Source organism: Diabrotica undecimpunctata, chromosome 5 (assembly GCF_040954645.1).
Source record: "Diabrotica undecimpunctata isolate CICGRU chromosome 5, icDiaUnde3, whole genome shotgun sequence".
NCBI lineage: Eukaryota > Metazoa > Arthropoda > Insecta > Coleoptera > Chrysomelidae > Diabrotica > Diabrotica undecimpunctata.
Genome location: NC_092807.1, coordinates 105637488 through 105655614, shown reverse-complemented (window position 1 = coordinate 105655614; position 18127 = coordinate 105637488). Strand labels below are relative to the sequence as shown.

The 18127-nt window shown below is 34.4% G+C and overlaps 1 protein-coding gene across 8 annotated transcripts in view; it reads left to right on the top strand.

Moving 5' to 3' along the window:
• The window catches only part of enc (R3H domain containing protein encore), a 144818-nt gene extending 127013 nt beyond the window's left edge, over positions 1-17805 (top strand). For 6 of the 8 annotated variants that reach the window (XM_072532470.1, XM_072532469.1, XM_072532468.1 and 3 more), the window contains 12 exons: positions 26-167; positions 242-487; positions 1179-1287; positions 1380-1514; positions 1710-1860; positions 7153-7424; positions 7578-8003; positions 8148-8808; positions 9350-9588; positions 9890-10031; positions 12338-12458; positions 13089-17805. In XM_072532470.1, coding sequence (XP_072388571.1) covers positions 26-167; positions 242-487; positions 1179-1287; positions 1380-1514; positions 1710-1860; positions 7153-7424; positions 7578-8003; positions 8148-8808; positions 9350-9588; positions 9890-10031; positions 12338-12458; positions 13089-13128 — 2684 coding nt within the window. In that variant the 3' untranslated portion in view covers positions 13129-17805. The remainder of the gene's footprint in view (positions 1-25; positions 168-241; positions 488-1178; positions 1288-1379; positions 1515-1709; positions 1861-7152; positions 7425-7577; positions 8004-8147; positions 8809-9349; positions 9589-9889; positions 10032-12337; positions 12459-13088) is intronic. The other 2 variants (XM_072532474.1, XM_072532475.1) reach the window with 2 other exon arrangements.
• The last annotated feature ends 322 nt before the right edge of the window (positions 17806-18127 follow it).

Here is an 18127-nt window from a genome sequence, read left to right as displayed (position 1 = left end):
ACTCTAGTATTTTTATTTCTTTTAGATAGTAGCTCTGAACTTTATACCGACACATCAGGCGTGGATTTGGATCAATTCATTCCTGAGACACTCAATAGAAACTCAAAAGATAGAGCACTGATGCTTCAAATCGAAGAAGATCTAGTCAGTTTTGTCAAAGACAGGTAGTAAGTGACTGCTTTACATATTTTTTTTTGTTTTAACTAGGTTCTTATGTTACATCGATTTTTTCGTATTACAGTAGGTCACTGTACAAATTTCCGCCCATGTCATCCTACCAGCGCATGTTAGTTCATAGGTGTGCGGCCTATTTCGGTCTGGACCACAACATTGAACCCACCGGCAAGGCTGTGGTCGTCACGAAGACGAGAAATACGAGGCTACCTGATATAGAATTTAAGGAACACATCAAAGACGACATTATTTTTAGCGAGGAACCCAGACGATCGATACTTAAGAGGGATTCCAACAGCATGGATGGTTATTCGTAAGTAGTTTCTATGTATATCACTTTAAAAAGATGTGGTACGATTTGTACGGTACATTAAGCTTCGAATTTGTTTGAATTGAGCAACATATTTTATATAGTTAGTTGACGCGTCTTTTATTTTTCTTCTGTAATAAACTCGATTTGTGAAAGGGTTTCAATGGAAATAAGTTATTGTAAATAGTCAGTGACGAAAATAGGTCAATAAATTAATGACAAAAAACTTTTAAATCAATGGAATAAGGTTGGAATGTGGATAAGGACTATACAAAAGTAAGAAGGTTACTTGGTAAGAGTGACAATCAGCAAAATAGAAAACAAACTCTGAACGATTTAATTGCGACATAGACGTTGTAAGTAGCACGTTCAAGACGACCAAAGAAATACAACATATATTACATCATCATCTTAAATGTCCCCTCCCCCCAGATATTTTCTCGTTTTTTCCTCCCGGGAACTTCTAAATTAGCAATTCTTTGCATTGCACGGTTTGTTTTGTAGCGACGGGTCGGTGCCAACTTCTTTTGCTCTAAAGTATGGACTGTGTTTGTCGAGAAAGAAATATGTACCGATCAGTATTAAGAAAAAGATATGTTAGGGCTGCAACAACGCAGTTAAGCGGAAAGAATATACACCAATCTAAACAGAATTAAAGCGATAATTTCACAGATATCATCTGATTATTTTTTAGGTTTAAATCGCCCGATAGATCCTTTGGATCGGAAAACCGAAGGAGTAAGAGTTTTGAGGAACGAGAAGAAGAGTATGAAAAAGCAAGAAGACGAATCTTTAATAGGGAGGTAAGCACATTCAACACAGTCGTAGTATTTACCGGTTTGGTCTCATTTTAAACGATTTTTCGTTGCTTCTTATTAACCTCATTTTATTTCAGATGAGGGATGAATCTTCCGAAGATTTTGGCTGGTCCGAAATGCCTTGGTCTAGTACTGACAGTGAGTACTCGTCTAGATATCGTCTACATACTCCGGAAATGTATCACAGACATCCAGGAAGGCTGCTAATAAAGGTAAGCATTCATATATTCCAATAACAATCCAATATGCTCATTTATAGCAACGGTCATGTGGTGCCAGGTGGAGAAGCTTCACGTCAATTATTAAAGGATTACGAGACATTTTTGTATGATCCATAGCTTTCTTACTGATAGTCATCATGTTAATATAAAGTATACAGATTAGAAACTAATAAGTGATTGTTTTAGGGTCATTCCGAGGAGATGGGCGAAGCACAAAGACCCTGCGTAGCAAAAAGTTACAGCTTCGGCGGTTACGGGGGAAATATATCGGTATTAAGTAGGGGCAACAGCGTCATGTCGACACACAGTGCTGGACCTCGGTTTCTCACAAAACAAGGTCAGTAAAGAATATATTTTTGTTTTTATTTCGTATACATGTAAGATATCGGAAGAATATCGAGTACACTATTGAACACTAAAACCATTTTTACACGTAACAAAAATATTTTACGATATTACGATGGTACAATGGTTATTTGACATTAATCTAGTCTCAACTCTTGTTTTTTGTTATTTTCGCCCAATACACTTCACAAGAGGCTTTTCTAACTATCTTTATTATCTATTTTGGTCGCACTCGTCACTATATCGTGAAGATTCCAATTTGACCCCGCCGTCCGTTGCAACGCGGCGTGTTCTACGCTGTTTTTTTTGTTACTGGAACCAGAAATAGGTACACGAGGCTAAATCTGGCAAATAAGGTGGATTGTACTCTTCTTATCGCATTTTGTCATTGCCAAAATATCCTCCGAATCAGACACACGATGACATTGAGCAAATGTTGGATGTTGGTAAATAGAAAATAAGAACAGGGATTAGGAACACGTGCAAATCAGCTAAATTTGACATCACTGATCATCTTTTTCCTGTCTAAGTCGGTTATTTTAAGGTGCTTTGTCAATACTTAGAATGTTTCTTGTGGTCTGATTCTATTTATAAGGTCTCAAATTTTCATGTTTTTTTAAAACTATAATAATTTTTAATTGTTTACTTACAAATAATTGATGCAGAATATAGTACCATTACCATTATATTGCCAGTATCAATAACTTATGCCGCGCTGTATATTATCAATAACTTATGCCGCGCTGTATATTTTTATTTACATGCTATTGTCGGGGACGAATTGACGTATATTTCTTCAGTTATGAGATTAATCAAATTGGTAATTTTAATCCCGGGGACGAGTTAATGCACGACCTTGTTTCAGAATTATATTATAAATTCATCAGAAAGCCAGCTAACTTCTTTGATAGCGAAAATATTCGTTTTTTTTACACGTACAGCTGTAATTTCCTTCCAATCTAAAATAACCAAATACGATAGTTATATTAAGGTTTCGCTACTGCATATTTAAACGTATTTATGTAAATATCTTTACCATAAATCAGCTCTGGAATCAAAATAGACGGACTGGACTATTTTAAAAATTATAACCTTTTATAGACTGATGCATATTTATTATCCAACCTTTTGAATCGCTTTATACAGTACTTACTATCGTTGATTGTGCATAAGATGGGGAATATGTTTGTTGTGGCTTTTAACAATAGCATTGTTTGTCAGACAGGTTCGTAAAGTTTTATATCAAATTGTTATTTAAATTTAAATTAATGATTTTAAAAGTAATTTACTACATAGTGAAAAAATAGTAAACTTTAGATATAAATCGAAAACTTAGGTGCCACAATATAACAATACTTATAATAATCGTAATAAATTGTGCATTGTAAACTGCAAATTTTGCTTTAAATCTGCTGTTAAAGTAGAAATTGATGGATGAGTGAGGATTTCAAGACTCGGTGGCACTTATTTATTGTACTCTAGAAGCCAGGAGCCTCCACGGCCTGCTATGTACCGCTGCTATATTAATAAAAGAGGGCCAAAAATGGAATCCAATACACAATGGAAGAATGAGTTACTGGAATAAACACAAGATATATAAGTGAAAAAAAAAATAAGGAAAATGGGGTCAGGGAAGAAGAGAGTCATACATTTGTTCAATATTTTCTTTAATTTTTGTAATTCATCTGAAAAAATTGTGATCTGGCAACGCCGCAATAGCTCAACTGTATGAAAACAACTCTTAGATATACAAGTGGAAAAAAATAAGGAAAATGGGGTCAGGGAAGAAGAAAGTCATACATTTGTTCAATATTTTCTTTAATTTTTGTAATTCATCTGACAAATTTGTGATCTGGCAACGCCGCAATAGCTCAACTGTATGAAAACAACTCTGAACTCTACCCGGTCGTCCAACAGTATTGTACCAAGCAAGAAATAAAACCTTGTCATTCGCCGAGTCCATTTTCTTCTCATGATTACCTACACAATCTGTCACAAGATTCACCAGTATTAAGTACATTTACATAAACAAGTGTACATTTAAGTACATTTACATAAAGATTGGACAAAAAGTGACAAAAAAGATAAAAGTGACCAAAGGACTTCGCCAAGGCTGCTGCATTGCACCTACACTCTTTAAGATTTATTTGGAGGGGGTTTTGGATATTTGGAAAAGAAAATGTGAACCTATGGGTGTTAAAATTGGAGACCATACACTGTACAGCTTGCATTTTGCTGATGACCAAGTAATACTTGCAGAAGATCAAGATGATATCCACTACATGTTACGAAAAATAGATGAAGAATATACTAAGTGGGGCTTATCAATTAATCCATCAAAAACAGAGTATGTAGTAGTGGGAGGTGAAGGAGAGCACTTAGAACTAGGAAGCAAACAAATTCAAAATACTGATAGCTATAAATATCTCGGTGTAAACATTACAAACAATGGTCGGAATACAAAAGAAATAGCTACTAGAATTGGTCAAGGAAATTCAGCAATACGTCAACTGAATAGTATACTTTGGAATAACCACATCACCCGAAACACAAAAATTAGGATATACAAAAGTATCATAGAAAGCATTGCTACATACGGTTCAGAGCTTTGGGTAATAAATAAAAATGACGCATCCAAAATAAAAGCAATGGAAATTAATTATTGGAGAATATGTTGCCAACTAACTAGAAGAGATAGAGTAAGGAATACTGAAATCAGAGAGCGTATGGGCATAGACATTGACGTCCTGGAAACTATAGAATGCAAAAGGCTGAAATGGTATGGCCATGTAGAAAGGATGAATGATCAACGATGGCCAAAGAGAATATTACAGTGGATCCCCACCAACCGCAGGAAAAAGGGAAGACCAAGAAGATCGTGGAGACAAGAAGTAAAAGGTGCAATGGAAGATAGGAGTCTACAAGTAGATGACTGGAACGATCGCAAGCGTTGGAAGCTAGGTTGCGAGAAATGGCGGCAGCTGTAATAAACTCGTTATATATATATATATATATATATATATATATATATATATATATATATATATATATATATATATATATATATATATATATATATATATATATATATATAAACAAGTTTTAAGCATTCACGAAAGTAGAAATCCAAAGATTTCTATTGACGAAAAGTTTAAATTTTTACTTTAATCTATGCCTTCTATAAATTGCAAGGCAAAACAGACGATGCCAAAACATGTAAGAGAGAAATGGAGAATCTAAATGTTGCATTCCACAACATATTTCCTCATCTAAGCAAAAATCCTTGGCGAATTGGTTTTTAGTACTCATAAAGAGTAAACCGAAATAAAAGAAAACACAGTTAAGATTCACGTATAGTGCCTCTGTATATTCGCTTATACATATATCATCCCACCAGGAATCATCAGAGCGACTGGTACATAAGCTCTAAACGTGAAAACAAATCTCCTCCGTCAAAAGAAGCAACAATAAAATGGATTTTCAATATGGATGCTATAGCGACATCTGATAATAAAACACGAAAGTAGAAATTAGAAGATTTCTATTTCAAAATTCACATTTTTGCTTTAATCTGTGCCTTCTATAAATTGCAAGGCAAAAATCATCAAATTTTAACTATCTTTTAAGTTTCAAGCAAGTTTGGTCCTTACAGCCGGATCAACGTATCACTCTATTCTGAGTGAAGTCTTATGTTACCATATTATCTATCCAGTTGTAACTTAAACGTCCTAGTATATAAAATCAAATAATGTAACTCAAATTTAATTTAACAACATTTAAAAGGTTTTTACCGATGTATTTAGTGGTTCAAAACATGTACATCCAGATAGCACTGATGATGAAATATTAATTCCGAAAACGTTCCTGTGATATAGCCCGGTAAGGTGTTTTAATATATACCTTTTATAAAAGAATTTTTAAATAAATTTTTTGTGATACATGGTATAAAGGCAGCTACAGGAATTTAGTTTCCTTGTGTATTTTCAATCAATTCATCATTGACTTTCACTCCATAGTTTTTATCTTGCAAAGTGTGTTTGAAAATTATATCCGAGTAAATTTTTAATAACAGTGGGGATAAAATGTATCCCTGTTGACGCCTCTTTGAAAGTAACATTTGTCGGTTAATCTTCCATTGACTCATACGAATACTTTCTGCTTCTAATACAAGTTTTCTGTGATACGTAGGTCTTTACCATCAATGCCTTTGGTTCTTAATATGTTCAAAAGCGATCCATGCTGCACGCTATCGAAAGCTTTTAAATTACCTGATCTACTAGTTATTGATATACTACCATCTCCAAATAATACTGAATTAACAATATAAATAATCTTGCGGACCAACCTAAGAACTCATCGAAAAATTAACTTGTATGACCGAAATATCTATTGTTATATAAACGATTTTATTATTTTTACATTTTTATTGTCAATGGAATCTGTACGACAGTTCTTCGTATGTTTTTTGTATTGAGCCATCTTCTCAAGCGGTTTGTTGAGTTTGCGATATCTTCTTCAGGAATTTAAAAGAGACAGCCAAAATTTTCTTGTTTTCTTTATTTATCCTCTATATTCTTTATTGACTTGTCTTCGTTGAGTAAAATAGACCAAACTATCCAATTAGTTCTGTCTTTTCATAAGAAATGGCGCTATTAGATTTCTCGCTTTTTTCTTCTAAAAACGGTACTTCAGTTAAACGAACACATGTGCAGTTGCGTGCAAATATTATTATGTCAATTCATTCGTATAGATACAGCTATTCAAGCTTTTTGGAAATACAAATCAGTAAATTTGGATTATTAATAAGCGTTTTGGACCAACTTAGAAATTCGTGAGAAAAAACTTAGTTCCAAGAAAAACAAGCATTGTTCACCAAGTTTTTCACACGACTCAACAAAATCGTCCCAAAAGTCAATCAATTAAAGTAGAATTGATGTAACGTCCACCTTCTTGGTCATATTTAACTCACTGTGATTTCTAACAGTTCCAAAATTCGAAAAATTACATCAACAAAGACGAATTATACAATACAAAAATTTATGAAATGTTTACGTTCAAATTTCAAATTATTTATATGAAACAAACAAAAAATTATATTATAAATATTTTATGACCTTTATCTTGAAAACTCCGAGCATTTCTACTTTAAATTTCAAATCTTGTTGTACTCAATTATATTTAATTATACCCAACTTATCTACTTTAACACCCCAACCTCCACCTACCCTTCCACTTAGCTAACTTACATTCCACATCAACTACTTTTTTTCTATATTTCTATTAGGAAGAATCTTTCCAGATTCGGGAGCTAGTTCAGTGTCCTGGCGCCTCAGTCCTTCTAGTTCGGGTTATAAGTCGCAGTCCCAAATGTCGGAATCGGTAACGCCCTCTCCAACATCAACGCCGCATCCTACTGCTGAAATCAGGGAGGACATTGGCTGCGAAGACGAGCAGCAGGAAGATGAGTGTCTCGAAAAGTCTGACGATAATCATATTGTGTGGGCTGTTACGGATATTCAGAATGTACCTAAAGGAAGCCTGATCATCAATCCACAGGTAAGAATTGTGTCACATTTTTACAATACTGTCCCAGTAGAACGGCTTTTCGTAAAGCTAAACTGATTCTGTGGGAGAACGATTATTTTTTCCATCACCATCAGTTGTCGCTCAGATTTTTTAATTGGTATATTTTAACAATTTTTCATTTAGACGGGCCAACCTTTGAAGAATGATGACGGCAGCCTCTACCATTACGACCCAGACAATCTACCACCGAACATCAGTCTCACGCCTGCAAAACCACCACCTTCCTCTTCACCGAAATCATCCCCGCAACAATCTCCAAAGAAATCACAATCTAACAAACAATCACCATCCAGGAAGACGACGCATATTGCAAATAGTTCAACAAGTCCTAGTTTACCGTTTTCGCCACCATTACCGGCAAACGGTAGTAGTACGGCACAAAAAAGTTTTACGTATGTTCAAAATGAGCCACAGCAATTTGCTGGGTACCACACTAGTTATAGTTCATCGCCAGCTGTTCCTGAACAGGCCACCGTCTTTCAACAGCCGTATATCGTTTATTCTGCGCCGTATGGGGTTTACATGCCACAACAGTATGATGGGAGAATGGTAAGTTGCAATTTTTGGTTATAGTTATACATATTAGTTAATGTAATAAATTGTACATAAATCCTAGGCAATAAGAAGAACATTTTTTGTACTTTTCTATTTGTGCTGTTATAAAAACTTTTGACTTCGATTTTTAAACTGTAGGAAGTTTCACCAACAGTAGCAGTGTCAGAGGTAGGAAGCCAACCGTATTACCTTCCCGATGGTTCCGCTCCAGCCCCTCCTTCAGTGCAAACAGTTACTTACCAGCCCACACAACCAACTCCGTATTGGAACCAACAAATACCTTACTATCAGAACACCACACAGCCAGCTGCTGCTACTCCACCTCGGTATCCGTCAGTTCCGTTACAAACAACGATACAGACGCAGACACAACCAGCGTTTGTATCACCAGGTTATCCCGCGACCAATTTCATTACGTCTTCGACCATTCAACCCACACCAGAAATCCAACCAGTATATCCCGGTCAAGCAGTACAGGTAGTATACCAGAGTCAAGGCGCGCCACCGAATCCAGTATATTATCAAAATCAGCCGCCCATAATCTACAGCCAAAATCCAATATATCCGCCTGTTTCCACTACGTACCCCCCACCGGTAGCACAACAGCCGGTGGCACCACCACAGAGCCTACCAGCGTATCCGCAAGCTACGTCCACGCCGAATAGTTGTCCGTCCAGTACAGGGCCGGTTCTGCCCGGTGTTGGACCCGACCAGCAGACACTGTACAACTTAGCGCAGAGCATACAGCAGATGAACTTGGGGGGAAATGGTCACTGCCAGGCGTATTTATCCAATAAAGGTATGTTTTTGAGTTATTAATTTTTTGTTTTTAAATTTTAACTTTTACTTCCGAAATAAAAGAAAAAACTGAGCCTGAAGTTGGCCTACTAAATGTCACAGATGTAAATCATACCACATACCTGACATCAATTTGCAACAAAGCTTGACCTACTAGATCTACCAGGCATTTCTATCTCCAATCCTGACATCAATTTGTGGATTATGGAAACTTGTTAAACGAGTGCAAAAGCATCACTCATTTTCTCGCATGAACAAGAGACACGAGTCACACCAGTGAGTAGGAAACATATAAAAAGAACTTTACCCAGCTTTGAATTCTCCAAAAATACGATGCACAATAAAATTCACGACTGAGCATAGAAGACAGAAATGTGCATGTGGTTCTTTTCGTGCATTATTACTTAATTGTATATAAATTACAGCTCCGTCTATGGAGTAAATTTAAAATTTCTCACCTTGGCCAAATACTTCATTTTTTCTTACCTTTATTAACGATAATTTTCTTTCTGCATGGTAATTTTTTTACTTATTTCTATCAGGTCAACAAGCACAATACGATTACCGACAGAGACACGGTAATAATGGCCTCAAAGGAAAACAATTCAAGTACTTCCTAATGGGCTCTAGTCAGAGCAGTACCGGAACGAGCTCTCCGGCTGCTACCGTTATAGCTGCATACGCTCCACAAAATCCTGGAATGTATAGGACACCGTCGGAAACGCCGCCTCATCATTTTTCGTTCCCGCCGAACTTTTCTTCACCTCCTATGTTTAAACAGGTAAGGATTTTAGTTTTGTTTGGTATTTTTATACTTGGTAGTTATATTTGATTGACAGTTGTCTACATTTATATCGGTTCCGGTTTTATTCTATCATTTATATTATTTGAAGGCACAATAAAAAGAGAAATAGTAAAATCAGAGATTATACCTTAATTTAACCTATCTTCACTAAATGATGCAACTGAACTGACCATTATCAATAGTAAAATTAACAAATCACTCTACTGTAACAATTTAAATGAATACCTTGTCAATATTGTGTACAAATCTTTCATTATTATATGTATGGTTTGTTTAGGTTCCGAATATAAGAGCTACAACACCAGGAACTTCTAAAAGTAGTCGATCTCCAACTCCAGCCAGCGATGTTACTTATTTTGAGAGACAAAAAATGCCTCTTTCTACGAATTTATACCAAGGGATGCCTTATATGGTACCCAGTAAGTATACTATAATTATATCTGCATAAAATAGCATTATACTCCTACACTATTAATGAAAAAAATGTGGTGCACTTTATGGATACCTGAATTCGGCTAAAAATTGTGTGTCTCGGTAATTTCTTGAAGCTTTGGAAACTTTCTGACCGTTTGAAATCTTCAAGTAATCGCCCTGAGAACTTTTTATTAGCTTACCAACGACTTGCAAGTCAGCAAACATATGCTTTTAGGGAGATTCGGCGACTTCTAGACAACTTGAAAAGTTTCAGTAAGTTCCAAGACAGATTAAAACGTTTCAGTAATAGCTTGGAATATTGTAGAAGATTCTTGATGTCTTCAGAATCATCGAGCTGGAGTTAGTTTTCTTCGGAAAGTTCTAGGAAACTTCAATAATATTTTGAAATGTCTTAGAAGCCATTGTATGGCTTTAAGTTAAATAAGATGTTTATAGAGCACTCCGTCAAGTTTCAGGTCAGCTTCAAAGCTTTTATTATTTGTATGTAATATTTTAGAGAGTCTAAATGAGCTCAGATAATCTAAGACAATTTCAAGAGGCTTCGGAAACTTCTATGCAGCTTAAAAGGTGCCAGTAATCATCTTCAGAACCTCTTGGAAGGTTCTCAAATGATTTTAGGTCAACCAAAATGTTTTCAGGGAACTTTCACAAGCAAATTGACATTATTGATAAATGGTCTGAAGTGTTCTTATGTAATCCCAGATGGTTTCTGACGGCTGCGCTGTCAGGTTGAAACTTTTCAGTATTCGTCTCGAATGCTTTAGGGAGTCTGAATAACCTCAGACAATCTTAGATCGTTTCAGAAGGTTTTGGAAAATTTCATACAGCTTCAAATGTTTCAGTAATAGGCTTCAGAATTTTATAAAAGCTATTTAGTCACTTTAGATTATCCAAGATATTTGTAGGTGGTTTTGGTAACTTTCCAGATAATTTCAAATACACCAAGATGGTTTCAGTTAATTCTCTTCGAAACTCTGACATACCGATTTGGTGGTTTTATGAGATACTGCCAAGTTTCAGATCAGCTTGATACTTTTCGGTATTGGTCTAGAATGTTTTGTGGAGTTTGAATAGCCTCAGACAATCTTAGGCAGTTTTAGGAAGCTTCTCCGTGACTTTAGATCATCCAAGATATTTTCAGTTGGCTTTGTTAACTTCCAGGCAACTTAAAACGTTTAAGTAATGTTCTGGAATATTTTAGGCTGTTCTGCAAGATTTCAAGTCGTCTGACATGTTTTCAGATTGTTAGAAGGAAGCTTCAAAATGTTTCAGTAGTGACCTAAAATGTCTTATGAGGTTCTGGATACCTCCAGATATCTTAAAATATTTTAGGACTGTCTATCAGAACTTTTTAGGAACATGATTTTGGACAAAGGAAGATGTTTTCAGGAAACTTTGGTAATCTCCAGACAAATTTAAACATTTTAGAGAAACCATACATTTCCAACGTTAAAAAAAACTTTTTTTTGCACATAGTAACAAAAACACCACTATGTTGTTACTAGCTAAGTTTTTTAACTAACTCTACAATTCTAAGTTACGCCCTGAAGAAGCCAAATTAATTCTCTTTGGCGAAAACGTTCGGCGAAATAATTGATACTTAGAGTCTTTCATGCAGATTTCCCCAATATTTAAGAGTTTACTATTTAACTTATCTGCAAAGATTAAATTTCTTTTCTATATATATATATATATATATATATATATATATATATATATATATATATATATATATATATATATATATATAATGCGTAGCGCAAGCGGTAGGATGCTTGACTCGCAAGCCGGTGGTCCGGGGTTCGAATCCCACCGCCGGCAAGAACATCTAGACATTTTAAAAATGTCTATAGGCCCCAGGTCGACTCAGCCTGAATAAAAATGAGTACCTTGGGTAAAACCAGGGGTAATAATAGACGGTTGAAGCGTAGCACTGGCCATGTTACCTTCCTTGTATACCGTAGGCCCTAGATATAGCAGACTACCCTGCTATACTCCCAAAGCCGCGACAGCGGTATAAAACGGGAGACTATTATTATATTATATATATATATATATATATATATATATATATATATATATATATATATATATATATATGTTTATGTATATATAAGCTATTAAAGAGAATTGATCATAATTATCAAATAGCTGTCCCTAATAACACTTTAAAATGATTTTTATACAACACTAAAGAAAAATAAGAAAAATTTAAAAAAAGTTGGTCAGATTTTTGTATCCACAAAATGCACCAGATTCGTATGGAAACTTATTTTATAATTGTGTGTAGGTACTGACCCTAGACTTATTTCTGGAAGAGGTCAACCAAACGTTTACCGACAGCCAAGCACGCAAGTCATTAGGCCGACCAATCAAGGGGCTGATAATCGAAATAGGAATCGGAAGACGAAGTAAGTTTTGGATTCACTCGTTTTCTTTTCTAAACCCCTCAATGTCATTTTTCAGAGCTATATTTTCTTTTCGTAAGCTTTAAAAGCCGTGCTGATAATCTAGGGATTCTAGTCCCATTTCTTTTCTTAGTTCTGCTATTTGTTTTCTTCTTTTTTAACTCCTTATCTCTTTCAATAGCAGATGCAATACCCCTCCCTGAGATCTTTCTGTTTTTGTTACGGTTCTTCCATTTTTTTTTGCTTTTTCGAAGTTTTCATCTTTTTTTCGTCTCTTTTCCTTTTCACGTCCTCGCTATGCTGAAATCGTCTTTATCCATTTATTTGTCTGTATTTTCTCGACCAGTTATTTTGTAACCTCCTCTAATTGTGTAAAGAGTAGTCCACCTAGATAGTTCAAAAAATTTAAACTTTTTCTATCCTATAATATTCAATTTTTTAGATTGTCAACACAGTTGAGTTGGTTTGTAATTTTATATTCTTCTCTTATTTTGTGACATACGGATCACTATGTAATACGGATTTTCAAACACTTTCTACTACCCACTACTCTATAGGTGGAATATCCCATTGTGTATTAAACTTGCAATTTTCTTGTTATTTGTTTCTGATACGATTTTTGTTTGTTTATAGGGCCAACAAGCAGACTGGTTTACCGCCAAGTGGAAAATAGGCTTAAGAGAGAGGTTTTTAAAAGAGTTAACTATATGATATTAAAAAATGAAAGAAATAAATATGAGAAATGTTAAAAATATTAATTTATTGTTCACATAGATTTTAAGCATTCGAATTTTGTTGATAAACGGAGGTAAGGAGTTCCTTTTTGCGTTGTAGGTGCCACTTTATCGTTATTTTAAAATTTTGACATATTTTGTATACAGTATCGGTATCTCTTTTTCTAATTTGAAGATTTGAAGACTTTTTTAATATAAATTAAAGAAAATAAACATTTTATTTCTGGCTAGAAAGTTGTAATAGTGCAGGGAAAAATGCTCACTATCACTATCCAGTGACTGATCTAGAAAATCATTCAGATTACCAACCAATTTAAATAAGAGCCGCTGACTTATAAAAAGCTGCCACTTGTTTAAGATATCGCAACACAGCGAACCCTTCAGAAGCTCATAAAAATGACAGCGCTGCGATTTTACATATTTTCCTTAAAAATAACTACACATATTTTTTTGGACTCAAATGTATTTTTTGTACTGATACGTCATCTAAAAGTGTATTTTCTATTATTTGTCAACCAACTGTTTGCTGTTCATCGTGAATATCTATATGTTCCTTCTTTAACTTTAAATTTAATTATTACACGTTTTTGATGTCGATACAATCGTGCCTATCTTCCGTTATATAGTAATTCCATCGTGAATGCCTGTTAGCGAAGATTGGGAGTCGTAGCTGACTTAGAGCGATAGGGATTTAAAGAAAACCCAACCTATATGTCATTGTGGAAAAATTGCACAGCTTTCCTCGCCGCTAATTGAAAAATACAATTGCTGATTGCGTGATTATTATTAGGGAAAAATGTAAAATCGGCAAATCAGTACACGTTTCTACGGTTTCGCAACACTATTAAATTATTTATTCGAATATCGACCTTACGAATTCACTAGTAGACATTGTATAAAAGCCTGATATAGTTGGCTGCACTGTGAACCGTTCATAAACTCATAAAACTGATAGCGATGTGTTGCCGGTTTTACATATTTTCTTTAAAAATAACTTACGTTATTTTTTGTGATATATTATTTAAAAGTGTCGCTTCTACGTTTCTAAGCTTCTATTTTTCACGTTATTTTAATCAATAACAATGCGGTTTTGTTTGCAATGTAGCAATTTATGTCTGACAATGTCATAGATGTCTCCATCCAAGGTTCTTAGGTTTCCGAACTCTTCGTTGTTTGGAAAATGCGTTCCAGTCAACGCAATTTAAAGAAGAGGACCCATACATGCCAATGTTGTCAAATTGTGCATCTTTGGCTGGAAAATGGAAAAACCCTATTTCTGAATGTGTAATTATTATTGGAAAAAAATGTAAAATCGGCAATCCAGCACTTCTTATTATTTCGCAACACTTTTAGGATTTAAATTATTATCAAAGTGGTTTGTACTTGGCTGCACTGTGAGCTCTTTAAAAACTCGTAAAAATGACAGCGATGTGCTGCCTATTTTACAATTTTCTCTAAAAATCACTCCATCTATTTTTGTCTATATTGTGACCATTGAAAAGTGTCGACTTTGTACTGTTTTCCCATATAATTATCAACTAGTGCAATGTACTTTTGTGGCTCAGTGTGTTTGTGGCAGATGAATGAATCTATGTCAAGGTTCTAGAACTCTTCCGGTAAGTTTCTTAACGTTGCGAACTCCCACTTGTTTGAAAAATGCCTTCCAGGTAGTGCCTATTTGAATGTTTTTGTTTTCGGTACTGCGTTCTTATTTTGAACCTTTTGATAAATGTGTAAACTCATAAAAATTGCAACGATGTGTTGCCAGTTTTACACTTCTTCCTTAAAAATAATTACGCATTTGTTTTCTGCTTCTTCTTTCTCTTTATAAGCAATTCTGCTTGTTCATTGGCGAATTAATACCTTTATGGAAGGTTGTCACTTCATCTTTTGCGCGGTTGTCCGATAGTTCTGCAGATTGGTGACTTATCTCTTGCTATTTTGACGACACGGGTCTACCCCATTCTACTTGTGTGGGTATTCCATTATTTTTTTCTATTTAGTGTCCATTCATTTATACACTGTACGTTACATTTTCTTCTAATGTCTTCACGTTTCTTTCGATCTCTCCATCGAAGAAACCTGCAAGTACATTCCTGTATTATTTTGAACCGAAAAAGTACTACTATTCAAACCGGGTCTCATTTAAAAAATGAACCCAAAGCAGATGCCTGGCTAGTATTGATGTAGAAGATAATTGGATGAATGTTAATGTGAAGGAAAGTACTCAGGTGGAGAATGGAAAGGATCTAACTTTGAACACTGAAGATCTCAGTGAAGCTGCGGAAATGCATCTGTCAATGTCGCCAGACGCGAAAAACTTAAAGCAACATCTAAAGAAGTAAACGCTGTTCGAGAAGAAAAAAAAATGAGAAGAAACGGCGTTGCAAAAAAGGCAAATCAGATTACTTGGGAAAGAAATGAACAAAAATGTTTAAGGATGCACGGTAAAGAATATCGAGCAAAAAGAAGAAGAAAGGTGGATCCGTATTTACCATAAAGAAAACTCCCGGGAAATGAAACCAAGATGCATTTCAGCAAAGTGTCTAGCAGTAAAAGAAAAAAGGAAGTGTTTAATTATAACCGATGAGCAACGAAGGAATATTTTTGATGGATTTTGGTCTGAGATGGATTGGCATCAACGAAATTTATTGGTGTGTACTCTAGTCAATAAACATCCAACAACGCAAAAAAGAACACCAGAAGTGTATAACGTATACAAAAAATATGAGCCACAATCTGCTGTTGGATATGAAAGGAAATCAAAAACACGCAACACACAAAAAAGCATGCCATAACTTCACCATCTATAATTTAATTAATTTAATGTATGGCATGTGAGAGAGGACAAAATAGATGTCATTTCTTTTATATTTTGTATTATTGATTTTTTAAATGAAGAGTTAGATGCCCAAGAAAAGGACAAACCAAAAGTTTTGATAACGATGGATATTCTGCCCAAAATTGCAACGTCGCATTGACTAATGCACTTCTGCATTTCTGCAACGAAAATAATACGGTAATTATACAGAAGTATTTAGTTAAGGGTCACTCGCAAATGGACTGCAATAGTGTGCATATAAAAGTGATATACTTTTCAGTGATGTCATTGTGTCATTTGAAACCAATACCAAAACCAATTTGAACTTTCATATATTTTTTTACTTCTGTAAAATTGCATTCCATGTTCCTTCAACTGCTTAGGAATTCTAACGTGGACCTGCTTAGCCAAAATTGATAGTCGTGAGATCAAGATACATGTCAATGTTGCTGGGTTGTAGATTTTATTTATTTAAATGCTGTGAATGATCATTGTTAGAAAAAACTTGCAAAATCGTCAACTCAGTGCATAATTTTTATGATTTCTTAATTCTAATCCCACAACATATAGATGATTTGAAGCGTGTTGCGTACAAAACCAAGTTTTCAGTTATTATTTTCTAAAAACAGCTCAAATAGAAAAAGAGATGTCGTGAAATAGGTGCGATTTGGTTTAAAGGGTAATATTTTTCAAACAGCAATACCCAGACGATTGCTCAAACTTAATTTATCGACACAAGTTATTTCGCACAAAGATTTGTAATAATTATAGTGATAACAGTCCGAAAAACGCAGCTAATTCTTTGACACTATAAAAAACTACGATTATGATTCGTAAGTATATGTATGTATATAAGTGTATGTACTTAATTTAATACTTAGGTTCGTTGACGTGGTTTTGTTTTTTTCGACTATGAGTACGGATTAGTCTATTTTTGCACAAAATACTTAATTTCTTGTTTTCTCCAACTTGTTTTTTCACCTGCTTTGGATGTTCCAGAAGGTGCAGAATCGTTAGTGTTGGTTTACAGTCATCATTATTTTTTGCGAATATTTTTTATTAGTTCTTTTAGAAACTACTAACATAGTTCCTAAAGTTTATTAAAGATTAAAATCGAAGGAAGAGCTTTTCAAAACACTTTCGCAATAATCACATGTAGTGAAAGTTTCAATCCCTCAGTTCATTCAATACGATCTTTCCGCTTGAAGGACCAATAATATTACGGTCACTGATCATTAGAACGCGATATTGACCAGATATTTTAAGTAAATATCAAATCATACAAATTAAAACCTTAAAAAATTTAAAGAACATTGAATGCCACTATGTTACAGTGTAAAAAGAAGACGAGTGAATAAAGAATCTAATAAATGAGTAACAAATATATTTAGTATATGTACAGTCTTCAGTTTTATTTATTTTATTTTTGTTATATCAATTATTTAACCAAATCGTCATAAATTTCTCTATATCTCATCTTTTTATGGTAGACCAAGAACAAGCTGCATTTTTTCGGGGTAACCAGGTTAATTACTACATCTATCTTTTACCTAATATTATTTAAGTTAGAAAAAAACGTGTAATCGAAAATTTAATCCTGATCCCGTATTCCTGGTTGAAGAAAGTGACAATCTATTTCGGTATTTGTGTTTTTAGCCTGTCATTCTTCCAATCCATGTGTATTAGAACTTTAACATTTGGCTATTATTTATAAATGATGTTTTTGTCAGTACATATGTACCGAATGTTCAAAATCGATGTTTTTGATTAGCGAAATAAAACACATAAAATCCAATGTTTTTTTATTCCAATTTTTCTTACCCAAATTATTAATACCATCAAAATACATACCATCCAGTATAAAATCGTAAGACAGTAAATATACCTCTTGCTTTTGTTACTATGACCTTTTTGGTGGAGTTCCTTATCGTATTTTATGTGGGAACTCATCAATCTTTTGAGGCCATATCTGAAAAGCATATCCGATGGCAACGCGTGATCGACTTACCAGCGACATTATGACGAGAAATAAGATGTAATGTCAAATAAAATGTGCCATTGTAACGTCAAATGTCATTTTTTGCATTTTGTCATAAAAAATAAGATGAAATACTTTA